A 26,399-nucleotide genomic window follows, 5' to 3' on the forward strand; every position below is an offset into this window, starting at 1 on the left:
CCAGTGCTGTTCTTCGTGCTAATAATTCAATAATTTAATCTGCCACTCCTCTGTAACAAATAATAGATGTAGTCCTTCTTTTTTGTGAATCTCCACTTCCAAACACCACCTCGCGTGCAGTTAGTGATCCCTCTCCCTTTAGATGAAAAAATCACCAACTCCACATGCCTTCCATTCTCATGTTTGGCAAGATGGCTTTTTGGTTGAAATCATCAACTCAAGGGCAGATGTCAGAACAATCACTCCACACAGTGTAATATGTCAGATATCATGTGGAAAAAGAGGGGAAACTTCCAATGGCATAGTAACCAAACCACACCACAATTTATTTAAAACGATAAAAGAGCTGCTCACAATGTTTAGGCATTCATAGTATCAATCACATGAGATGTTGTTTCCATATCTTATCTCCCCACCAATGGAGAATTATTGGTGGGGAGATGAACGCCTAAACTGTTTTTAAACACCGTGAGCAGCTCTTTTATAGTTTTAAATAAATTGTGGCAGTTTGCTTACTTTGGCATTGGAAGTTTCCCCTTTTTTTCTAAATGATATTGAACATATTACACTGTGTGGAGTGATTGTTCTGACATCTGCCCTTGAGTTGATGATTTTAACCAAAAAGCTGTCTTGCCAACCATGAGAATGGAAGGCATGTGGAGTTGGTGATTTTTTTTCATCTAAAGGGAGAGGGATCACTAACTGCAAGCGAGGTGGTGTTTGGAGGTGGAGATTCACAAAAAAAGGGACTACACCTATTATATGTTAAGGGCAGGGACACATTAAATTATTAGCACGAATAACAGCACTGGGTGTTTTATATTATTTGGACTTTTTTTTACTTTTGAATTTGTTTTTTGAATTTTTGTTTACATTATCACAGTGCTACATGTTAAAGTGATAAACTAAATTTTTCTTTGGGCTCTTTCAGACGGCCGCTCCGCTGCTTTTGTCCGCTGCGGGACCTTTTTTTTTTCACGGAGCGGATGCCATTTGTGTCATCCGCTCCGTATGCCCGCATATCATCCCATCTGTTAACAATTTTGTTTGAAACAATTTTAGTTTGTATAATAGTTTCATAGCGCAGAGTTTTTTGATTTTATATTATATATATTCCAAACTGTATTGATTAAACCACCTAAACATTACCCAACCCGAATTAAAAAATGCAGTATTTAATTTGGTAACTTGAACGTTCCAGAATTCAAAGAGATATTCTCACCTGCTCTAAAAGTAATGGAAGGTTTGCCACAACACTAACATGACTTAATCTGTTTAAGTATATATAAATATATATTTTCAATTGTATTTATAGTGTCTTACTCTCATCAGTTGTACCTTTTGAGTCCCTGAACACGAAACGTGTTGGGACACAACCCCCTCACCTTATTTCGGCTATATACATGTATTGTTTGTCGTGGTATTGTATTTTCTTGCTTGATTAGATGTATCATGATCTGCTATGAGGAGGGTGCCGATTATTCACACTACAACTTTGTCACAAGCTTTTATTATTGGGATTGTATTCCCTTTTAACAAAGTTCTTTAATAAAATTATGATTTTTAACGGATATTTGATGTGGATTTCTTCCTGAGATTGGATATGCAGGCACCTTTAAAATCCTGCACACTATTTAGTATTTGTTCACTATGCAGTTTTGTGATCTACAAGATAAACCGTGGATCTTAGTAGATGAGGATATCATCGCCTTACAACTGGAATCTTTGCCCTTGGTTGCCTCATAGTTGCGACCCGTTGAAGACACCTTACCCTTCACAGTATCACTAGACCATTGCCAATGACACCTCTGTTCTCTAAATCTGAATTCCAACCAGCTTTATATTCCCCGCACATTGCTAGCCTAGAACAAAGAAGATGATACACTGGTCACTCAAATTCTTTGGCATGAAACCTTGCTCCATCCTTGCAGTATGGCCCTCACCTATGAGTAGGGATCAGTCAACGTAGCTTGGGAAGTTTCAACTCTCTAACTATGTTTGCTCCATCCAGCCATTGCCCTCCCTAACTGGACCCTTTACAAGTTTCAAACAATACGTTCTTCAAAAACAGAGGTTGATCTATATAGCATCTATGATCTATAAATCTCCCTTTTCTGCCATGTTTCTCAAGAATCCATCTATGATAGCAAAATGAGAGAGGGAACTGGGGCAGTCCATATACCCACGGACTGGGAGGGAGCACACACAAAATGTCTACATCAGTCAGACTGAAAACAGGAAACACAAGCTCATATCTAGATGGTATAGGTGCCCTGTAGAATTACATGTCATAGATCAGGCATGCCAAGACACATGTTGAAGATGCCTCAAAGAGAGAGGCACAATAATGTGCATATGGAGCAAATGACTGCTTATTTTTCCCTTCTAAATCCTGAAAATTTACAATAAAACCATGGCCATTAAGCCAGATCCTCACATTACCCTGTTGTCTATTCCTCTGGGCTCATTCAAAACCATTTAAAAAAGATCTCTTAAGACATGTTCTGATTGCAGCATATACAATCATATCGAGGCACAGGAAGTTCGATCAGGTTCCAACAGTTGCAGAGTGGGTGTGTGAATTGAATAAAACTAAATCCTTTAAACAAATGATATGTCCAGAGGAGAGCAGTCCTGGACCTTACCAAACTGCATGGATTCTATGGGATCAATTTAAAGCAGTTGTAAAGGTTTTTTTTTTTGCTTTAAAATCATAAAACATGTTATACTTACCTGCTCTGTGCAATGGTATTGCACAGAGCAGCCCCAAACCTTCTCTTCTGGGGTTCCCCGTCGGCATGGTTTGCTCCCCCTCTTCTGCGTCTGCCCCAATAGCAAATGGCTTGCTGTTGGGGGAAGACCTTCAGGTGTGCTCCCAAGCTGGGCTGCATGCGTCCATAGACACAAACACACATCAAGGCTCGGATCCCCCCCCTGCCCCACAGGATGTGACTGGCAGCATCAGTAGCTCTCGCTGCTCCCTGCAGCAGACAGCCCTGCAGCAGACAGCGCTGGATCGAGATAGAACTTAGGTAAGTATTTATGGTGGGGGAGGGGGGCATACAATACCTAGGACAGGATTTTCTGCCTTTCTTTGAAGATCTACAAGAGCCAGACAGGAACGTAACTATCTATATTGTACCAATGGGGGAAAATCCAGAAGGAGGTTAAAATACCTTTCTCCAAGCTTATTTCCCATACATTACCCAGCATCACTTTTGTTTCTTCTCTTTTCTCCCCCTTTTTCCTCCCACCCCCGAACCCCCCCCCCCCACACACACACACACCCTAATCTTCAGGTCTCCCTTCTGTTTTTCTTCTACCATGGAGAAATATATTGCACACAAAGGATATGATCCATTGAGGAATTTGGGACATTAGCTCTATAAAGTCAATATTCTGGACCGTGCCACAATATTATACCATACAGAGTGTAAAATGGTATATGAGGTAATTGGTCGACTTTTATGTTGTAAAAATGGGTTATATACTGTAGATGTAAAACTAATGCACAATTCTTTTCCTCATGTAAGTATCATTTAAATGTCTCTCCCTATGTAACTCACTGTACAGTATATAACTAGAAAATCTTAAAGTTAGATTATAAATTTAAATATGCAGAGAAATGTACTGAAATTACCTGCATCTTCCAGTCAATATCAAAGGCAGATCAAGAATGATTATAGCAATGAGTAATATTTATACTATGACGAATTTGTTTCCACATGGTTGTCCGATTCTTTGTGGCCAATGCGATCTAGATATTTATTTCTAGTACAAATATTATAGATTTGCCCGTATATGGGCAGCTAGACTTCAGACTCCTTGAATTATGAGACAAATATAAAAAATTACAAGTACCTCGTCTGTACAGTGGGCTACTGCTTAGGGGAGGTGGTGCACTGGAGCTGGATTTTGGTTGTTTGGGTTGAACAATAATTTGATAACCCTGCATGAGACGCTGACATATAAATTCTTCAAAAACTTGCTGAGCAGTCATCTGAGCACCATCCTCATCCCGTCTGTGAAATATGATATAACATTTATTCAGTTAGGAAAGGATCAAGTTTTAAATTAGCACACAATGCTCCAGATCAGTGTTTCCCAACTCTAGCTCCAAGAGATTACACAGCAAATGTTTTTCAGTTTTCTTTACAATTACTTCCTAAAAAGACACTTCTAAGGCCAGGGTTGTGCTTGTAGACTGCTTAGGGAAAAGTTGCTGTAGACAGACAATGACAACTTTTCACCAGTAACTTCAGTTTGACTAAAAACAGATATAATATACAGTATGTAACTGTGCCGGGGTTCCTAACTTTGCTTAAAGTATAAGTACAACCCAATGTTTTTTATTTTTTAACAATTTTGTATGAGTAAACGAAGCATTAGAACCCTTGTCAGGTTTGTATAGCGGTCTGTGTTCCACTAGGTAGATTCAATCTCTCGGTTTGTCCTGATGACCACTGTCGACAAGAAAAAACATAATGGGAAAGCCAAAATTTGAAAGCTACCACCAAAACAAGAGGCGAGGTTAAAATTTTACAATGTGGACACCTGTCTGACAACTGTCTAAGAAGGCAATTATCTTCATATTTCATTTGCTGCTACATTTCTGGGACAGGAAATGAGGAGGAATCTCCCTAATGGGACACAGACAACAAAATATAAAGCAACGGTAGTTTTAACTCTTCCATATTTTATCTAAAACTAGACAAATAAATGCTTAAACATGAAGCACATTTCCAGTTAAAACTTTACTCTTAGGTCTAATGATGGCAGGGAAGGGTTCAAATATTCTTAGCATTGTCTTGACTGCAATGTAAGGTCCCACCCCCCACCCTTTTTTTATTTCTGTGACACCAGGGCAAGAAATAAGGAAAACGGGTGTCACCTGTACAGAAAGGCACAGACAGCAATTCAAACCTCATAGGATCTAAATAAATATTAAAATAAAAATATAAAAAAAGGTTCTTGTTGCTGTCTTCTGCCAGAGGCAATTTGCCTAATGGAGACACAGACATTAATAACTTGACAGATGTTCTTACTGTTCCAACAGCACACTATCCAAAAATTAAAAAAAAATACTTTGGCTGGATTTTGGCTTAAAAGGAAAAGTTCACTACACATATATTTGGTACACAACTAAATGGGTAAGTTGTATGTAACTTTACTCTGGCTAGGCTACAGAATAAACTTTAAAATGGTAATTATTGCTGAACATATTTTTTCTTTTCAATAGTCTCACCTGTCCAGGTCAGCCTCAGGCAGTAGGTCATAGCAGCCTTCAGTAAAATCATTTTGCAGGCTCTGCCTGTCCGGGAAGTAGTCGGTGGTGAGTGGTAGACAAGCAGGGGTGGTGAGGGATTTCCAATCCACCCCAACTGTGCAACAAAAGCCAGGCACTATGGGGGGAGCAGACAGCATCAAAACTGCCCAGAGACCACCATGTATGTGTGGAAAGTGATAGTGAGCAGGATTACGAAGTGTGATTGACATAAAAGCATGGATGAAAAATAATAGGAGTGTGGTAGCAATTTAGGGATTAGATGAAATTCAAAGGACCAAGAAAAAAAAAAAAAAGACAAGAAAGCAATGCAGACAATTTTAATTGTGGAGAAGGGATCATAAAATGTAAGCACATGGGGACATTTAAAAATTGGAAATTATGGAATGGAATTATTGAAAATTTTGTTGGAAAGGGAAAAACGTTGGGTGGTAGGGTGTGAAAGTGTATGCAAAACAAGCGAATTGGAGGCAGTCAGAAACATTGGGAGAGAAAAGGAAGAAAAAGAGAGCAGGTTAACATTGCCATGCCTGATATACATTCACCCATCATGCATTGGGAGACTTGATTAACAGCAACATCTTAATTATTTAATTCCATTACAAAATTGATACCGGTATACATTATTTAATTTCGAAGTTGTGAGTCGCAATAAGACATGCAAGCAAGGTGAAGTAATGTGAGACAAAAGTTGTGCATACACATGGTGAAGATAGGACATGACATTAGCAGGTTGAACATCAAAGATTATTATACATTATTCATAACAATGACATAATCGTATATCTGTATGGAAAGGACAGTGTATTTGACACAATATTTGTACACCTCCATGAACACATTTTCCATCAGCACTGAATCCATAAGCATGAATATCAAGAGATATCTCAAAATGAAAAATTATACATAAAACTGTATAAACTAGATTCATATGGTTAGCAAAAATATTATATAGGTACTTGTATACCAGTTATTGATTATATACTAAAGCATTAAACAGTTTTTCAAAAACAGTTAAGGGGTTAAAAGGCAAGACGTAAAAAAACAAAAGCCTGATTTCTAAGAACTAGTGCATAGCAAAAGTAGAACCAGTCAGAAGCTTTCTTTAATTTTCTTGCCTGTAACAGACAAAAAGGTACTAAAAGTAATTATTTAGACCCCAGGTAACACCTCAGCAATTCAGGAGCACTAGTCTTTACAACTCAGGGCTTGTGACTGGCTGCGCTATGGTAATAAATATACTACCATGTTTTACTGTTAGGTAAACCTCCCCACTCACTAGGTTCAGGGCAGCAGAGTAAGCTCTCATCAGGAAATTCTCTCTCTTTGTTGTTAGTAACTGTAGTGAGAGAACAGGACTGGCATTAAATAAATTCATATTAAACAGCCAGCAGTAATGTAAGAGTCCTGTCTTAGTGGTATTACCTGCACTGTGGCTCCTCTGTCCATTCATGCTAGGGTTACAAGAAAACTCTTCAGTGCTTCCATAGGAGGTGCTGTCCATAGGCGTGCGAAGACCTCCATGTCTGTGAACCAAAATACGAAAAAAGAATGCTGTATTTGCTGCATTAAAAAATGTAAATGCTCCTGATCTCTGAGAGGATCCAGTGTTACCAAAAGTTATTATATGTGCTATTTGTTATACCTTGTAACTGCCAAGAGGGTTAATTGTGTACCTGATACTTTGGCATTACTGTATTTGCCTTGCTGTAATGTTCTACTTTGTTGGAACCTGCCGCTTCGTAATATTAAAAAAAAAAAAAAAAAAAGTAAATGCAGCAAAACGTTTTCAAAACGGTACAGCTGCTACTCAAACATAAAAAATAATCAGAAAACACAGGTATTGTATTTTGTAAATCTAATTTGCATTTTCAATCAGTACATGTGATCAACATAAAACACAAGTCCAGTCTAAGATATCACCAGCACACCATGTTCAGATAAACAGACAGTAGTAGTAGTAGTAGTAGTAGTAGTAGTAGTAGTAGTCGTCACCAACAGAAAACCTCTCTTCCTCAGGCAGCAGTGCCATCCGCCATTTCACCATAGCACCTCCCTATGATTGGGTCATTGGGCTCTTTGTATTTATGGACATTAAACAGAGTCACTCTATATACTATAATATATTTACTGCTGTATAAACGTTTTGTTTCTGGTTCAGTAAGCACAATAGCTGTGTGTACTAAACGTAAATACATTTTGGTTAAGATTGCAAGGACTTTAATGAAACATTTATGACATCGATAATTTCCTCTAAGGATAGGCTTATACAACTTAGGTTGTTCCATAAAATTTTGCATGCCCCAAGGCATGTATAGCCCAGGGTTTAGACAAACCACCCTATGCTTTGGTCTATGTGGTCAAGAGGCACACCTATGTAATGCCTTTTGGCTGTGCCCCCATCTACAAAGACTTTGACTTTCTTGAATTGGCCATGGGTCCCTGAATGTTAAAGTATCCCAAGGTTTTTCTGTTAGGGCTGGTGGAGGACCTCCCGGCTGGCTCTCATACCAAAAAACTGCTGCGAATACTCAATTTTTATGTTAAAAATATTATTTTAATCGCCTGGAGGAGGTTGCTTCTGCCAACACTCAGAGTTTAAACAACTGATTAATACAGTCCTGCTTTACCTGCTGACATATACTACCCTGGGATCTTCAAAATGCTTTGAAAAAAGTATAGGATTCTTGGATCAAATCTCTTCTTACGGTTCCTGAAAGACCATGTTTTCTGTATGTTTACTTTCTTAAGATATCCCTGGGGGGTGTGGTTTCTGCATGGCGCTGACAAGACGTGCCTGAGACGAGCTCCGACAGCAACCCGGTAAAATACCCTCTGGCAATGCCTTCTAAAGCTCCCAACTTACGATCCTTGTCTGGCAAGAGGTCAGTGTGTGTGAATCGGCGACTAAAAAAGCTGCCCCGGCTCCATTAAACGCTTCCTCTCCACGGGCAGCGCCAGCCCCAGCACACGCAGCGGGCAGGCCAGAAGCCTCGAGGTCTGGTAGATCCTCCTCCGCACACGCAGCTTCACCCCGGGAGTGCTAGCTGACCTCCTCTTACTGCTCTGACCACATGAAGGACCCTGCGTCCCCCACCGGATTAAACATGTCATCTCTCCTTTACACCCTCAAGCAGGAACTTGGCGGCATGTTTCGTAGTCTGGAAAAGATTACTGCGGTCTGGTCCGACATGCCTCATCTGCTTACCAGAGTGGAGGAGAATGAGAAATGCCAGGATGCACAGGAAGACGCCATTAAAGAACTACAGGACAAGGTAACCCAGTTGGCCATTGAACATTGTACAGCTTTATATAAACTGGAGGATTTGGAGAACAGAAACCGCAGAAATAATCTGTGCATACGGGGGTTACCAGAGGCAACCAGGGATACCTGGAGTATAGGGTCAGGGGCATATTCAATTCAATATTGGGCTAACCAGCCACAGAGGCCCTGAGATTGGACCGTATCCACCGAGCCCTCCGTCCATGCAATCTGTCTACAGATCTCCCTAGAGATGTAATCTGTCGGCTGCACTACTTTGAGGACAAGAACGCCATCATGTCCAAGCTCCGAGGCACTCTAGTTATAGACTTTGACGGCGCAACCCTCAATATATTTCCAGATCTTTCCAAAAAAAACTCTGGAACGCCGCCGGGTGCTGAAACCACTTCTGGAGCAGCTGAGAGCCGATGGTGCCACCTACAGATGGGGATTTGCATCTTGTCTTATTGCGACCAAGAATGGCTGTTCCTCCACTCTTCGGTTTTCTGAGGATCTCCCTACTTTTCTCCAAGATGTCGGAATTGCTCCGCTGGATCTCCCTGGATAGCATTATCAAATACCCCAGTCTTCATGGCGCAAAACGCTATCCAAAAAGAGGTGCACAGCAACCTCATCTTCTTCACAGAAAATGTTACTGTTCCTTCATGATTCCACAATCGGTGGGACATGCATCTCATTGAGGGGCCTCTCTCCTGCCTGTTATCCTCAGTTGAGTCAACATGTTATTGCTTTAAATATGTGTTTTTAGGATACGATCCTGTCACTTGTTTTACCTCTGCCAGAGGTTAATGTAGTTTTATTGGTTGTTACCAATTTGCTTCTTAGACAGGGACTACGCTGTCTAGCTTGGTTCGGCTTACTGCCATATGTTTCTTCTACTCGTTTTGCTTCCCCCCTTCCTTTTGGGTGTGGCGAGCGCTGGCGGCCCTTGCTCTTTCTGACCAAACCTGTGACCCTGTTCAGCCTTGGTGCGTGGCCCCTCCATCCCCTAAGGGACCACTGCAGTTCAATGCGTGCATTCCATCTGCATCCCAAATGCTTGTTACCCTATTTCTTCCAATGCCTTTCTGTCTTGCTCAGTTTCCCCTTCCCTTTTACCCTTTCTTTTCGCTCTCTTCTTACCTTCCCTTTCTTCCTATCCTGCAGGCCCAGGTGGAGAATTAGAGGGGAGAGAGGCATTATGCGAACCCAATGGCTACATTAATGATACTCTCCTACAATGTTAGGGGCTTGAACACTCCTATGAAACGCCACCTGGTGACGCGAGAGTTTCATAAAACTTCTTGCTCTATTGCTTTCCTACAGGAAACCCATCTTACCCATTCCACTAATGTCAAACTTCCATCGCTTAATAACCCAATTGGTGCTATAGCTTATCCTCTACTAATAAAGCCAAAGGTGTAGCCATTGGGTTTCATAAGAACACGTCATTCCAGCTCGCTGAAATGTTGGTTGATTTATCACGGTCGTTACCTCTTTCTTAAGGCAACACCCATTGCACATTGGCAAATGTCTATAGTCTGAATCACGGTCAACCCTCCTTCATGACCCAAATTTTATCCAAATTGGCTGACTTTGTTGAAGGGGTTGTTATACTAGCTTGCGACGTCTACCATGGACACTTCTCAGGGCCGCTCTACTATCCCTTTTAAAAAATTTTTTGCTTGTTAAGAAAAAACTCCACGACCTACAACTGATTGATGCTTGGCGTCTTCTTAACCCAAAAATGAAAGACTACTCATATTTCTCTAAGAAACATAATTGTTACTCGAGGATCGATACTATATTCCTAGACCATTTCCATCTCCCCCTTCTGCGGACAGCCTCTATAGGGTGCGCATCGATTTCTGACCACGCGCCTGGAACGATATGTATGACAGTGCCCTCTCTGCACGCATGCTCCAACAATTGGAAGCTTAATCACTCCCTCCTTGCTAATCCCACAGATGTTTCTGACCTATCTGCCTCTCTGCGGCAATATTTTACATATAATATCTCAATGGACATAGCTCCTTCATTATTGTGGAAGGCTCACAAGGCCACTATGGGGGGGGGGGGGGGCTCATTGAACTTGGGGTGAGGAAAAAGAGAGCATGGTCAATTGATTAATGAAAAACTGCGCCAGGTCGCAACTTCGTAGGGACTCAATTTGTCTTTATGCAAATCGAATCTGGAGGCTTTAACAAAGACGAGGGAAGAACTGAAATCGCTCCTCGACCGAGATATTAAAACGCAAATTTCACCCGATCTCCCATAAACATTATGAATGGGGCAACAAACCGGGTAGGCTACTAGCCAGATCCTTGCGGGGGGAAAAAGGCGGCCTCGTATATTTATAAGATTAAATCCCCGGCGGGTGATCTGGTACACGCATCCCCTCAAATTGCCTCGGCTTTCCGTGACTTCTACACTAAATTGTATAACGTTCAGGGGGATTTACAATCATTTCCACCTATGGAAAAACACCAGCGGATCTTAACCTATCTGAAACAGGCTAAGCTAACCAAACTTTCTAGACAATCGCCCAGAAAGTTAGAGGCTGATTTCTCAGTTGAGGAATTTCAAAATGCCCTGAAAGCCATGCCATCGGGCAAGGCTCCAGGCCCAGACGGTTACACTGTCCTGTATTATAAGACATTTGGCAAGATATCACTCCCCCACATAACTACGTATGCTAACTCCATCTCCGAATCTACAGGTTTCCGCCATGAATGCCTCTCTGCATATATTACTGTGTTACCCGAACCCGATAAGGACCCCACATGCTGTAGTAGTTACCGTCCCATATCCTTGCTAACCATGGACTTTAAGTTGTATTCAAAGGTCATAGCGAATATACTCTTGCCCCTTCTCCCTAGGTGGATCACAGCGGAGCAGACTGGTTTCGTCCTGGGGAGAGAGGATAGGGATAACTCCCTTCCTTCTCTCTCTCTGATTCATTTTGTACATACTCACTCCCAATCCATCCTGCTTCTGTCTACTAATGCAGAAAAAGCATTTGACAGGGTGGACTGGGACTACCTAATGACTACCCTTCGCTTTTTTGGCCTTGGTGCAAAGTCACTCCACCAAATCGCCTCGCTTTACTCTGAACCTACTGCTCAGATATGCATCAATGGAATCTTAAGCGACCCATTTACATTACACAATGGTACGAGGCAGGGATGTCCCCTATCCCCCTTGCTTTTTTCCATTTCACTGGAACCCTTCCTCGCCACTATTAGACATAGCCCTAACGTGCATGGTATTACAGTGGGGCCCAGAACTCAAATATGCAGCCTACGTGGACGATATTATTTTTTATTTAGCAACCACGTATCTCCCTCCCGAACCTAATGACGGCTTTCCACAAATTCCAATTGCTATCAATTTTTAAGATAAATCTTTCAAAATCTGAAAATTTAAATCTCAACATACCTTCCTCTGAGGCTGACTCCCTCAAGCCCTTATTCCCCTTTCAATGGAAATCTGGAAGATTAAAATACTTAGGTGTTTTCCTTACCCCCCAATTACGCTCACTTTTTAGGGGCAACTATATCCCCCTTTTAAACAATATTAAATCAGATCTCTGTAAATGGTCTTCTTTACCCCATTTATGGTTAGGTAAGATTAATATTGTGAAAACTACTATTCTCCCACGTATCCCATTTGTAATGCAGATGCTGCTAATGGGTGTGTCTATAGGATTCTTTTCTTTATTACAGTCCCTGATATCAAAATTTGTCTGGCAGGGCAAACGCCCCAGAATCGCTAGATCGACGCTTCACTCCCTAATATTAAAGCCTACTTTCATGCAATAATTCTAGCTCACTTATCTGACTGGAAATATGCCAATGCAAATAAACTTTGGGTACAACTTGAATACCAGCTTTGTGACTCAGATCTCTCTACAGTACCATGGATCCCTCGCACTGCCAGGGCTATCTCTACCTCTGCCTCACCTTTAACCCTCTCTACCTTGGATATTTGGGATATGCTACATAAAAGATGCTCATGGGACTTCAACTCCCCACTCATGCCTCTCCTGAATCATGATTATTTTACCCCAGACTCCATGGATGCTGGCTTTCAGACCTGGTCGCCCAGAGGTCCAGTGCTGCTGCACCATGCCATCCAATCTAATGCCCCAAAACCTCTACAACTTATTCTGGGTTCCAAAACAATTTCAGCTATGGACAACTGGAGATATTGTCAAATAATCAGATTCCTTCGTTCCTTGCCTCACCCTCTGAGAGATCTCGCTGACTTGAATCCCATTGAAGCGATCCTTAATCACAAAGACCCTCCACTTCATGTTATTTCTCAATTCTATAAAGCCATTATCATGCTCCAAGGACTGCAATATCTGGATTTCTGGGAGTCTGACCTTCTTCAATCTCCCATATCTGACAAGCAAAAGGACAAAATTCTTTCTCTTGCCCATACATCTTCAATTTCCTCTAAAATGGCTGAGTCTAATTACAAGTTGCTAACCAGATGGTACTATACTCCACTAAAGTTACACAAAATGTTCCCCTTCAACTCCCCATCATGCTGGAGGAGTTTTGGGAACACAGCTTCCCATGATCATATCTGGTGGAAGTGCCATTTGATATGACCATCGCTATGGACTATCTTTCATTCGACCCCTGGACCATACTATTGCATTGCACCCCCAAACTTGTGGGTCGATACAGACAGTCAATCTCTCCTCACCTTTTGAATACGGCAAAAGCCCTTATCCCAGCAACAACTATACCTACTGTGAAGCAATGGATGCAAAAAGTTGAAGAAGTCTGCCTACTTGAGGACATTTCTTTTATAACCAAAGGCAGCCTACATCAGCACACTAAGATACGGGCCTCCTGGTTTGAATTTAAATCTACTCCTAGTTAGAGACATTATGTCGGGCAGTGATACAAGCTGCTCTATTCAGAGTCATAGCGTTTATTCAGAGTCATAGCGTTCTTGCCTCTAACACTTAACGTTAAAAGTTGCTTAAGGTCATGTGTGCTGTTTTGTGTGCGATATTAGGAACACCTTCCTCTCCCCTCTCGATTACTTTCTATTTCTGTCATCGGTTACACCTGCGACCTGCAGATTCCCTTCTCTGGTCTCCTTTTCCCTCTTCTTCTTCCTCTATTTCCTTCCTCCTTCTTCCTATCTCTTTTCTTTCAAGTATAACAAAAAGGAACATTCTGCTTAATGTGAATATGCATGTGTATTTCCTTGTACCGGACTGGGCCTGCGGCCTGGCATAGCTTGCTTTTTGAAATGTTACCCCGACTGGTACTTGCCCTTTTTTTCTATTTTTATATGTCTGTATTATGTCTATAATTGTAACTTTCATTTGTGTTTCAATAAACAAGTATTAAACAAAAAATATATATCTATAACTTTGTATTGTGTAACAGGGCTTCAATATATAATAGATGTACACTTTGAGCTACACAGGACACGGACTTTGTAAAGGGTTTTAAGAGCTTTAATGTTATTGTATTTTTACTTGTATAATTTGCAAATCAAATATTATCTTTAATTATATTGGTTACATTATCTTAAAGAAAAATCACAGTATCATTTAAAAGCTACTTTCAAGATATATTTTGTGTTTTAAAGTTTTACCAGTTCAAAGGAGTGCATTTTCCTGAATATGCATTAGGAAACTAAAGTCGGCTATACATGTATCAAAATTCGGCCGCTGTAGGCTCGATCAGCACCAATGGCTATAACTGGCAGCGCTGATCAGAATATTCTGATGGTGGGGAAGTCTTCCCACTGTCCGAATACAAAGGCACAACGGGAGGATTTCTCCATGCACCCTGAATGTGTGGATGAGGGAATCAAATAATCATCTTTCAGCTGCTTTAGAAGAGCTCCACAGAGCATTATAAGACAATGGGGTCTACTTATTATTTTATTTATTTCAGGTACTTATATAGCGCTGTCAATTTACGCAGCGCTTTACATATACATTGTACATTCACATCAGACCCTGCCCTCAAGGAGCTTACAATCTAAGGTCCCTAACTCACATGCATACACAGTAGGGCCAATTTTTTTTTTTTTTTTTATACAGGATCCAATTAACCTACCAGCATGTCTTTGGAGTGTGGGAGGAAACCGGAGTACCCGGAGGAAACCCACGCAGGCACAGGGAGAACATGCAAACTCCAGGCAGGTAGTGTCATGGTTGGGATTCGAACCAGCGACCCTCTTGCTGCTAGGTGAAATTGCTAACCACTACACCACTGTGCCGCCGAGGATGCACACAATTTTCAGAAATCTGTGTACATCTTGGGTGAAAGGTGTATGATAACCTTAATAACAGACAGTAAACAGATAAATAGATCAGTATTCTGCAAGTGTCAGGTGGAATGCAAATAGTGGGGCTAGCAGTCAGCTTGGACAAAAGAGTGAAGACATTCTGTCTTAAGCCTGGTACTCACAAAGCTTTATTTCATTCAACCCAGAAGACTGAATAAAAAAAACTGACAGATTGGAGTACTAACACAAGCAATTTGGTGTGGCGATCTTCTCACTGAGCTATTTTATTCTGATGGGGGGGAATGCCCTCTGCCAGAATACACTGATCAGCGTTTTCAGCTATAGGCTTGGAGTGCCGATCAGATCCTGTTTTTCCAGCATGCCCCTTTGGCAAAAGCCGGTTGTTAGAGGGCTAATAATAATCAGCAATCACAATTCATTTCTTGGAATAAATAAGTTATTCTGCAGCGTGCAGTCTTTACCCAACTGCATCATGTGTCCAAAAAAAAACATCAAATTGCCTAAAGAACAGATTTATTGCATGCGTGCATGACTAAGCCACAAAAAATTCTAGCATTGTGTGGTGATAAAAAGGTGCTTAAGTAAAAAGAAACAATTACTGCTTAAAGATAATTACCTGCCAGTGGCTTCCTGGTAAGCAAGTTCAAGAAGTTCTGCTGAGGAATGCACCAATTCTCTCTGGCCATTCCCCTGTAGATCTGCAATATTCTGACGAGTTTGATGATGTATTTGTATAGCTTCCCCAGAGGGACCTAAAGCGATGTGATGAAAAATGAAATAAAAAAAAAAAAAAGATGGTAGGATTTAATGGGTTTGCTGAAAATCAAATATGGGACAATTCCCACTTGTTTCTCACAAAATTACTTTCCAGGCTTTGGCCATTGCACCACTTTGTGCTTAGGAATGCTGTATCTTTTACATGAAGTTGGTCTATGTCAGACCTTCCCAATCTTTTTGCTTCAGAGAAACCCTCCAAAAAAAAATGTTTTCAGTCTCAGGAAACCCCAGCTAAAAAATATTATATCTGCAATTTATGGTACAGTAGCATGAAGTTGTGGTTATAATAAGAAATAAAATAATAATAATAAACACTGTGGCATACCTAGTTTATTTGAAACTTGGTGGTCAGTTCAGAAGAGACCCCTTTCATTGGTGGTCAATGCAAAAAGTGACCTTTTATATTGGCATTTATTACATTTATCATTGCTTCACATAAGTTGTCAGTGGGACCAATACCCAATTTCATTGGCATTTACTCTCCCTCCCTCCCTTATTCTATTAAGAGGACTAGCTTGCACTGCTTCCAGTGTATTTTCCCACTGTTCACCAGACAAGTCTCCCACAGATCCATGGCCTTACAGGGATAGGCCTCCAAATAGATATTCCATAGCGATGCATAACAATTAGAAATAAGGCTGTTCTGTATCTCACTGTGCCACAACAGCCCAAAAATAGGTGTTGGGGAAAGAGAAAAGTCAGAGGGCAAATTTTCTGCCAGCTGCAAATAGTAAAATTACATTGATTGTGGTAGACCGTACAAAGTTTGCAACGAAGAAAAGGATAGCAATTTATCAGCTCTATCAGATATATGCTTTGTGTGTGTAATACCATAAACACCCCACTTAGGAGCATAAGTAGGTTTCGCCATTTCCAGATACGTGGTATAATTCCAAATAAGGCAACATTTTGCAAAACCCAGTTACCCCTTGCAGCTGTTTGACTTTACCCAAGATTTTGTGCATTAACCTATACCCTTCCACATGTGCTGCAGTTGAGCAGCCACATAGTACACCCATGGTTTCAGGAATGCTATGCCCAGTTTCCCTTGATTTTAGTAATTGTTCTAGACAGATGCTAGGTGAACCTTGCCGCCAAAGTAGTTGTCTAAAAATGGAATTAATAGTCTAAAAAAGCTTATGAAGCATTACTATGGAAGTATTATGGAGAAAATATAGCAGTTGAGTCATTAAAATCATCTTCATCAAGTTAGCCCTTCCTACCATAGAGAGCCAGAGCTTTTTCCAAAGTTTAACTTTGTCCCGGAATTTATTAAGCAGCGGCAGTATATTTAGATGGGAGTAGTTCCTTAAATCAGGCAAAATCACCACACCTAAAATATTTAAATGACTCAACTACCGGGACGAGGCAGAATGTATGCAGAGAGGGATCAACTATGCCCTCAAAGGGTAACAATGCAGACTTGGACCAAATGATTATGCCAGAATAGGTACCAAAGTCCGTGATCGTTGCCATAGCTGTTCTCAACGAGGCATCTGTGTCCCCCAGCAGCACTAGCATGTCGTCTGCTTATAGCATACGTTTCTCATGCAGAGTGCCATACTGGAAGCTTACTATGTCCTCTGAGGCATGAATTCGAACCGCCAGTGGTTCAATAGCTAGGGCAAACAACAGGGGTAAGAAGTGGGCACTCCTGTCGCGTGTCCCTGCCAAGACGAAAGAAGGGGGATACTGCACTGCCCACCTGAATAGTGTGATAGAGAAGCCCACCCAGGAGATGAATCACTCTCCAAATCGGAAGCACTCCAGTACTACCCACAAAGAATGCCCTTCACGACTATTGAATGCTTTATTCGCATTAAGTGACAGTAGGGCCCGAGCCCCATTACTCTCAGAAGGGGTCTGCATATTAAGAAAGAACCAGCAACAGTTAATGGCCATTGACTTGCCAGGTATGAAGCTAGTCTGGTCAGGGTGTATATGATGCAGAGTATGGCCTTATTCAGGCCCTATTCAGGTGTAAAGCCAAAACTTTCGCAAGAATCTTTATAGCTGTTTGGAGTAGGGAAAAGGGTCTGTATGAACAAGGCTCGGTCGGAGACTTCCCCGCCTTAAGTAGGAGAACAATAAATGCCTTAAACCCCGTACACACGTACCGATGGTCGGCTTACAAATGTTCCTCTTTTCTCCCCGGGATGTCGGTGTCTGCTGAAAAGTGCAAAGACAGCACAAGGACAGCACAAGAATTTTGTCCGCCGACTGCAGAAGTGATGTCATGTAATGGTTAACTTTCCCTGTGTTTTCTATTTTCTGAGCATGCCCAGTCTTGCAAATCTGCGGTCTGTCGGCCGAATTGTGTACTGACAGGCGAACAATCGTCCGTTCTGGTGTCGGCATACAAATATTTTCATGTTTGCACGAAAGACTTTTGTCCGCGGATTGTGCGCAGACATCTGTCGGAGGCACCATACTAACACGCGTACAATCGGCAGATCCTTCGTCCACCGACGTTTGTATGCCGACGATCGGTACGTGTGTACGGGCCTTTAGACATAGAAGCAGGAAGGGAATTTGTTTTCAATGCAGCATTAAATGTTTGCAAGAGATTAGGTAGGATACTTGCTTTATATTGTTTATGAATGAATAAAAATCAGGTGCGCTAACCAAATAAACATCCAATCATGAACATTAAAACATGAATGGGTGCTGTGACAATATACAGGTGCTGGTACTGCAGTATATAAATGTAGTAACAAAACAAGTGTAAATCAATACATCTGAATCAAAAAAACACCCTTGTGTATCAAATAGTGTCCATTCAAATAAATGTCCAAAGACAGTCCAAATGTGATGTGAACAGGTGAATAGAGGTCAATATCCAAAACTTTCCAGTGAAGAAACAATAGAACTGAAATGTGTAGACCACGTGAAGGAAGGTTCAGCGTCCCACCACCAGCTTTACTGCTTACAAGAAGATGGAATTAATAAGGGCATATAAAGATAGCTCTGCTCCAGAGATCATGCAGCGGAGAGGAAAGCTCCAAATGAGTAAGGCTGGCACCAATCCCCAAAGGAGAGAGTGAATGGACTCTTACCATAAGGGATATTAAATCGAGCCTTGAACAATACAGCACTCCTGTCCCGCACGAAATCAATGAGGGGTAGATCTCTGGTACAATCTCATATGTCTTGTCATGATAGAAGCCGAGACCACACATGGAAATGAACAGCACACCCTGGGCTGCCCAATCAGGAGTCGCCCTTACGACTGTTTATAATCCTTGCCGGGAATACCATCTTCCCCTGCTGCTTTGCAAGCCTGGAACGAACCCACCGTCTCTTTTAACTCCTCCAAATCAATAGGAGCGTCCAATTGTGCCCGCTGTGTCACAGTAAGACTAGGCAGCTAAAGAGTCGAAAGATACATATTCAACTGGTCAAGTAAAATCGCAACAGCTCAGTCATGACCAAGTCAGGTGTATTAACAAGCCTGCCTGATTGGAACTGGTTTGGCTAACAGGTTTGCTCCCCCCTCCTCATAAAAAAACAAACGTACAAGTTCACCCTGTGTGGACAACCATAATTCTTTAGTGTTGTCTGAGGTATTAGAAATATATTCCCGTTCCAGCCTTTGCATGTGCTGAGACAGTTGGCGTTCACCCTGTTTGCTAGCATTTTTTACAGCCGTTATCTCGGAGATAAGTAAGCCACGCAAAAAGAATTCTAAAGTTTCACATCCAAGAAGGACATCTGACTCATTTTCTGAGGAGCCCGCTTTAGGGTAGTAGAAGGCCTGGTTCGCACTTGGATCAACAACGGGGAGTAGTCAGATATACCGCAGGGTGCATAGCGGATATCACTGACAGTCACATGTGCAGCAGTGTTAACCAAACATAAGACTATACTGGACAAAGATTAAAGCAAGTTTTAAAAAAGCCAGCATCGAGGGATTTCTAATCCTCCACAAATCCTGCCAGCCAAACTCTTCAACAAAATGAGCCAGCAGTGATCCTCTAGATCAGTGTTTCTCAACTCCGGTCCTCAGGGCACACTAACAGGCCAGGTTTGCAAAAAACTGAAAATACATCACAGGTGATATCATTTGCTGCTCAGTGATTGCAGTATTTTACTCTAGATGTTGGGGAACAGGAGGAGGATGCCTATCCATCTGTGGGTGTAAGCAAGTGTTAAAGTCCCCCCCAGTATAAAGAGTGGGAGGTCAGGTTTGTCAGACATAAATGTCACCAAATGTCACAGCACAATAGTAGAAAATGGTGGAGGGAAATAAACCACTGAAATAACACGTTATCCACTTGCCAACTGCCTAACGACGATTTACGTCGGCAGTCAGCCCCTCACAGGCAAAGTGACGTAGTACTACGTCGCTAGCCTGTGAGGCTCTAGGGAGCGCGCGCGCTGCTGGAGGCGCGCTCCCGCTCGCTCATGGAACCCCCCCCCACGCGAGTGACCGACGGACCCGATGTCCGCCGGTCACTCGCGATCGTCGGTTACTCCGGGAGAAAGGCAGGCGGCTAATGTAAACAAAGCCGCCTGTCATTCTCCCCTGTGTAACAGCACAGATCATAAGGTCCTGCTATGTAGGACCGTAGATCTGTGCTGTTACGTCACAAGCCACATCCAATCACAGTAAGAATCACGCCCCTAGGGACACACTTAACCCCTCCTTCTCAAATAAAGTTAACCCCTTCCCTGCCAGTGTAATTTTTACAGTAACAGTGCATATGTATAGCACTGATTACTGTAGTAATGTCACTGGTACCCCCAAAAGTGTCAAAAATGTCAGTCAAGGGTCCGATCTGTCTGCCGCAATAAAAAAAAAAAAAATCGCAGATCGCCGCCATTACTCGTTAAAAAAAAAAAACAATAAAAATGACAAAAATCTTTCCTTTAGTAAACGCAATAACTTTTGCGCAAACCAATCAAAATATGCTTTTTGCGATTTTATTTACCAAACATATGTAGCAGAAAACAAATTGGCCTAAAATGTTAAAAAATTTTGATTTTTACATTTTTTTGGGGGAATTTCATATAAAAAAAATGTGAAAAATATTGTTATTTTTGCAAAATTGTCGGTCTTTTTTTGTTTATATCGCATGATCAAAAAATCGCACAGGTGATCAAATACCACCAAAAGAAAGCTCTGTTTGTGGGAAAAAAAGGACGTCAAATTCGTTTGGTTACAGCGTCGCACAACCGCGCAATTGTCCGTTAAAGTCACGCAGTGACGAATCGCAAAATAGGCCCTGGTCAGGAAGGGGGTAAAATCTTCCGGGCTTAAGTGGTTAAAGCATACAGTCTACAATATATCAAAGATGGGATTTTTGTCTTACCGTTAAATCCTTTTCTCTGGTGTTCATTGATGGACACAGCTCCAGAATCATCTTGACCATTGGGTTATGCTGCCCCCTACAGGAGTAGGACACTAGGCAGGAGAAAAAAAAAAACTTTACCACGCCTATGCGGCAGTCCCAGGGGATATATTCCCACTTCCTGCTATAGCCACTCAGTTTAGTTGCAAGCAGTGTCAGAAGAAATATAACCCAACTCAATAGAGGGGTGGATGCTGTGTCCGTCAATGAACATCAGAGAAAAGGATTTTACGGTAAGTCAAAAATCCCATTTTCTCTTTCATTCATTGACAGACACAGTTCCAGAATCTTCTTGACCATTGGGACATCACAAAAAAGTGTCAAACATGAGGGGTGAGAAAAACACAGCAGAAAAAATTCCTAAAAAGCTAACAAGCTAACCCAGCAAACCAGGTAACAAAGAGCTTAACCAGGAACAACTGGAGCTTACCTGAAAAATACACCCTCAAAGAGGACCAGTCCTCTCAACAGCAGCCTGCAAATCCTTGCGGCCAAAGGCAGCATCCGCAGATGCCAACGCATCCACTTTGTAAAATTTTGTGTAAAATTTTGTGAAAGTGTGCACAGATGACCAAGTAGCCGCCTTGCAACCCTGCACCACTGATGCCTGATGACGGAATGCCCAAGAGGCACTAAGCGCCCTCCTAGAATGCACCTTAAAAGGGAAAGGAGAATCCTGACCCTCAATGGAATAGGCCTGCACCACTGTCTGCCTGATCTATCTGGAAATGGTCGCAGCAGCCGAGGCCAGCACTCTACGAGGTCCATCCGTGTGAACAAATAGTGAGTCCGATTTCCAAAACAACTCAGCTGCCGCCAGGTACACCCTGATTGCCCGAACCACATCCAAATAGTGCAAGGCAATCTCTTTAGGGTGTTTAGGCTTAGGACACAAAGAAGGCATCACAATGTCTTCATTTAAATGGAAACCAGAAACGACATTAGGAAGGAATGACTGACAGGGATGAAGCACCACTTTGTCTCTGTGAACCACCAAATAAGGCGAGCAAAAAAAAAAAAAAAAACAAACATAAAATTGGGACTTTATATGAGGTGTGACCAGCTACTGTGTAAGGATGGGATTGCGTAAAAAGAAAAGAAACGAATCTAAAATAAATGGTAGATTTATTAGTAGAACCAGTATTGCTGGATATATAACCCATAACATGGGAATGACCATGAATAATACAATTGTAGATATAGGTAAAACCATAACAATGGTACAAGGTAATACAATTATTATCATGATAATGAAACATTAATAAGACACAAAAATAGAAAAATACAGTCGTAAAACAGTTGATTGCATATATGAACTTGCAATAATAAAATGGTCTGTACAGGATTCAACACGTTTCGTGAACAAATTTCACTTCGTCAGGAATAGGCAAAGTTCAAGTATCTAGAAAAAATGTACATACATGAACAACAGTATATATCCAATAATCACAAGGCCTCAAACCAATCAGAGTGTAACTTACAGTATGATATCAATTGTATGTAGTTTTTAAAGTTAACACATAATCTGAGGGTACGTCCAGCTAGAGAAATTAGGTAGCGAAGCCTGTATGTATCTAGCAGGCAGGAGGCATCAACAGGTGTACAGAACATCTCTCCGATAGGGGATATCAAACCCTTCACCCACTGTAGAAGTATATATCTATAACAGTAGCAAAGACTGCATAGGTAAATATAATAGATATAAATAAAAATTATTATAAAAGAGTGAAGTTTGGGTGAGATCACAAAGAAGCCGAGACCCAAAAGACACAATACGGAGTGTATCATAGGACCACCTCGTAATGAGTGAATATTCCAAGATAAATAGAAAATAAGAAAGATAGCCTATAGAGTCACCAAATAAGTAAAAAAGAGATTTGTAGGGTATGTACCCGTAAAGGCATAAAAAGACCACCTGGAAAGGAAAAGAGGCAGGGTGCAGAAAAATAGTTGTCTGTAGCGAATATGATACACCAAGGTGAAGTGTGGATACCTGAGTGAAAGTGAAGACTAGCTTGAGAGAATGAACAGAGGTGTAGGGCAGTGCTAGACTAGGAAGTGAAACAAGGGAGAAAAACATACCTACAAGAATCAAACACAGGGTTCACATCCAGCGTCACACTGGTGCTCAAACAATGGGAAGCCGCCAAGCCGCCAGGAGTCGCCAGGTACAGCCTCCCCATATGAACACTGATGGTGACCACGTGACAGGACGCCGGCGACAAAAGTGACGTCACGTCCGGCACAAAGATGCGTGGCGCCGATGCGCTGAGGCCGCCACCCAATCCCACGCCTCCAACCCCGCCCAACTGGGTCAGAGAGAAAGGAGAGGGAAGGAAAGCGGGGAGAGCGCATCTCAGTTCCCAGGGACAGACGGAGCCACGAACAACACCGCAACCAAGTAGCCAATACCATCATGTATCAGTATACTAAGAATAAACTTTTCTTTTTACGCAATCCCATTCTTACACAGTAAGCATATAAAGTCCCAATTTTATGTATGTTTTTTTTTTTTTGCTCTACTGCATTTAGGGATGGAGACTCTGTTGGCCATGAGTCTCATATAAAGTCCCAAACTCCCTCCCCCATGTTCCACCAAATAAGGTGAATGACAAGACAACACAGCCAACTCTGACACCCTGCATGCAGAAGTAATAGCCATCAAGAAGGCTACCTTCTGTGTCAAAGTAATCAGAGGAAGCTCATGAATATCTTCAAAAGGTGGTTTCTGAAGAACCGACAGCACCAAATTGAGGTCCCACGGAGGCAACGAAGACCACACTGGGGGAGCCAAGTGGCGGACCCCTTAAACAAAGGTGTGAACTAAAGAATGCGTAGCCAACAGGTGTTGAAAGAAAATCACCAAGGCTGAAACCTGGCCCTTGATGGTTCCTAAGGCCAAATCCTGATCTTCACCTTTTTGGAGAAACTCCAAGATTAGAGTCACTGAAAAAGAACTGGGGGAGACCACCCAAGACTAACACCACGCAATGTACACCTTCCAGACTCGATGATAAATCTTCCTAGAAGTAGTAGCTTTTAACAGCGCGGGAATCACTGATTCCGACATCCCTCTAGCCTTCAGCACCTGGCTTTCAGTAGCCAAGCCGTTAAAGCCAGGGACTGTAAAGCAGGATCGAAGATCGGCCCTTGAGCCAGAAGATTTTCTCTGAGAGGGAGTCTCCGAGGGATGTCGGCGACCAGCCGTACAAGATCTGAGTACTAAGACCGGTGAGGCCAGTCTGAGGCCACTAGGATGACCTGAATCCCTTTTGCTCCGATTCTTTGCAGAAGTCTCGGCAGAAGTTTTAGAGGGGGAAATGCATATATCAGACAGTACCGGCCCCAAGGAGCCACCGAGTGTCTGTGGATTCGGCCAGAGGATCTCGAGACCTTGCTACAAACCTCTGTACCTCCCTGTTGAGACAAGAGGCAAACAGGTCCACTTCGGGAGGTCCACTGGAGACACAGTTGATGAAACTTCTCCGGGTGAAGAGACCATTCTCCCTGGTCCAACGCCTGCCGACTGAGGTAGTCCACCTGCCAATTTTCCACCCCTGGAATATGCACAGCAGAGAGGGCTGGAACGAATCTTTCCGCCAACCTTAGAATTCTGGCTACTTCCAAGCCGCTAGGACACTTTTTGTGCCCCCTTGGTGATTGACATGCCACAACCAAGGCATTGCCTGATTGAATCCTTACCGGGCACCCCTGCAGACGATCATGGGCAAAGCCTGATCACCCACATTTCCAGGAAATTGATCAGCAGTCTGGACTCCTGCAGAGTCCAAACCCCATGAGCGTAATCTGTGCCCAAGGCACCTTACCACCCGGACAAACTGGCATCCGTGGTGACCACCGTCCAGTACAGGGGAAGAAAGGAATTTCCCTGTCAAAGAGCCAGAGAACGAAGTCACCACATCAGGGACCCTCTTATACCCTGGATCAACAAGATCATATTGTCTAGAGATTGTGGATTCTTGTTCTATCTGGCAAGAATCTCCTTTGCAGAGGTCTTGTGTGGAACTGTGCAAACTGAACCGTCTCGAAAGTGGAGACCATTAGATCCAGCACTTGCATACAAGTCCTGAGAGATGAATGCCTGTTGGACAACAGGAGCTGAATCGCATCCTGCAACTTCTAGAGTTTTTCCCTTGGGAAGAAACACCCGGGCTAAGAGTCCAGGGTCAGGCCCAGGTAGGCCAGCTTGGTGGATGGAACCAGAGCAGAGTTTTCAAAATTTAGTTTCTATACGAACTCTTGCAAGGTTTCACACAGTCCAAGTTATCTGTCTAGGCAGTCGGAGACTCTGCTCGCAGAAGGAGATTGTTCAGGTACCCCAGTAACGCATTCCCCCGCTGCCGCAGCAATGCTGACACCGGAGCCAAAAGTTTTGTGAACACCCGAGAAGCAGAGGCTAGACAAAAGTGTAACGCCACAAACTGAGAATGCTCCTTGCCCACAGCAAACGCTGATGCCTGACATATATTGGAGTATGAAGGTAAGCGTCCTTGATATCGATAGAGGCCAGAAGATCCCCTTGATGAAGGGATGCTACAACGTGCGAATGGACTCCATCCGGAATTTTTGTACCCGCACAAAGCAGTTCAAGGCCTTGAGGTCCAGGATTGGGCGAACTTTGCCTTCTTTCCTGGGAACAGTAAATAGGTTTGAATAAAACCCCTGAAAGCGTTCCGATTTCATAACCGGCACAATGACCCCTTGCCTTGTAAGAGCAAATCTTGCACTGCCCTGACAAGACCTCACAGGCAATCTGGGGACGAACACAGGTTGAACGGAAAGAACCTTGCCAGGGGCAAAGACCGAAACTCGATCTTGTAACCGGACCGAATGCGCTCCTGGACCCACCTGTCTTGAATCAAGGAGGTCCACGGGTCCAGAAAGTAGCGAAGACATCCCCTCACCACAGATACGGGTAAGGATGCCCCTTCAGGCAGAAGAGGGCTTGACTTTGGGTCTGGAGAGACCTGCTCTCGGCTTACCAGACCAGGGCTTCCTTGAACCTCCGGAGGGGGTTCGAACAGATCCCTTTTGTTCCTCAGCATCACAGGACAAGGGCTGCTCTTGAGCCGAGAAGAAAGACCAGGTTTGCGACGAAACTCCTTGCTCCTGGTAGCCTGTGGGAGAAGAGTACTCTTCCCCCATGTAAGACTCTTAATTATCTCATCCATGGAAGCTCCGAACAGGGGATCTCCTACAAAGGGGATATCCGACAGGACCTTCTTGGAAGCCCGGTCTGCAGACCAGTACTTGAGGCATATCATGCGCTGAAGGATCCCCGCTGTTACAGATACCCTGCAAACTAGGGAAGCTGCATCCATAGAGGCATCACAGATGAACTGCAACCCCTGGGCCAACTGGTCCGCCAGCTCCGTGAGGTTAGGGGGAATCTGTTCCCCTTCCAAATCCTGGCGCA

At 42.7% G+C, this 26,399-nt stretch overlaps 1 protein-coding gene across 6 annotated transcripts in view; it reads right to left on the reverse strand.

Annotated features, from left to right (window-relative positions):
* The window catches only part of DEPDC5 (DEP domain containing 5, GATOR1 subcomplex subunit), a 228,801-nt gene that overhangs the window by 88,183 nt on the left and 114,219 nt on the right, over positions 1-26,399 (reverse strand). For 3 of the 6 annotated variants that reach the window (XM_082263291.1, XM_082263292.1, XM_082263288.1), the window contains exons 23-27: positions 15,451-15,586; positions 6,710-6,810; positions 6,564-6,623; positions 5,246-5,429; positions 3,862-4,022 (exon numbers count right to left, since the gene is read on the reverse strand). In XM_082263291.1, the coding sequence (XP_082119417.1) occupies positions 3,862-4,022; positions 5,246-5,429; positions 6,564-6,623; positions 6,710-6,810; positions 15,451-15,586 (642 nt within the window). The remainder of the gene's footprint in view (positions 1-3,861; positions 4,023-5,245; positions 5,430-6,563; positions 6,624-6,709; positions 6,811-15,450; positions 15,587-26,399) is intronic. The other 3 variants (XM_082263289.1, XM_082263293.1, XM_082263290.1) reach the window with 3 other exon arrangements.

The sequence above is a fragment of the Pelophylax lessonae genome, assembly GCF_965119305.1.
Source record: "Pelophylax lessonae genome assembly, chromosome: 1".
Classification (NCBI taxonomy): Eukaryota; Metazoa; Chordata; class Amphibia; order Anura; family Ranidae; genus Pelophylax; species Pelophylax lessonae.